This window comes from Frankliniella occidentalis, unplaced genomic scaffold, assembly GCF_000697945.3.
Source record: "Frankliniella occidentalis isolate FOCC.00 unplaced genomic scaffold, Focc_3.1 Scaffold98, whole genome shotgun sequence".
NCBI classification, from domain to species: Eukaryota; Metazoa; Arthropoda; class Insecta; order Thysanoptera; family Thripidae; genus Frankliniella; species Frankliniella occidentalis.
In genome coordinates this window covers 360,931-361,542 of record NW_026267227.1, presented here as the reverse complement: position 1 = coordinate 361,542, position 612 = coordinate 360,931, and the positions used below count along the sequence as shown (strand labels likewise).

Sequence of the window (612 nt, the reverse complement as noted above, 5' to 3'; positions counted from 1 at the left end):
CCGGCGGTGGGGCGGCGGGGTGTTTTGTGCAGGTTAGGTATGCCGCCTCATGTTTCAGACCGAAAAATTTACCTATTTTATTGTGGTGGGCGGAATGAACGTAAAGTGTGAGAGGGGGTTGGGGGAGAAATTGATGGGGGGGAATTATGTGACCAGCCGTGTAGTTGGCACCCCTACAAATCACACGGCTAGCGACCCGCGCCCAGGCCGCTCGTGCCGTCATGTGTGTTGGTTTCAACCGATGATAATTCTCTACCGGTCCATTTCATTTCTCCCCCAGGTTTTTCCAAGTTGTGGACGCCTATCTGGAGGAGCACAAAGATGAGGATGGTAAGTTTTTCTCTCCACCTTTTTCGACATTTTATCGGCCCCAGTAGTTTGAGCTTGCGACGATTATAAATGCCGATATATACTTGTGAAGTTTTTCCCGACCTTCCCGCGCGTTTTGACTTTTAATGAAACAAGAATAACAAACGAAACTTTCAGGTCTGATCGGAGTCCACTGCACGCATGGAGTCAATCGGACGGGGTACTTCATCTGCAAGTAAGTTTTATTATCTTTATTTCCCCCCGCCGGTGTCATGTAATCGAAACTTTGTCGCGCAGGGGCCT

General features: G+C 49.2%; 1 protein-coding gene across 1 annotated transcript in view; it reads left to right on the top strand.

Annotated features, from left to right (window-relative positions):
• LOC113205922 (proline-rich proteoglycan 2-like) overlaps positions 1-612 on the top strand; it is a 25,946-nt gene that overhangs the window by 23,093 nt on the left and 2,241 nt on the right. Inside the window, exons 6-7 of the mRNA XM_052269665.1 lie at positions 281-330; positions 487-544. Of these exons, the coding sequence (XP_052125625.1) occupies positions 281-330; positions 487-544 (108 nt within the window). The remainder of the gene's footprint in view (positions 1-280; positions 331-486; positions 545-612) is intronic.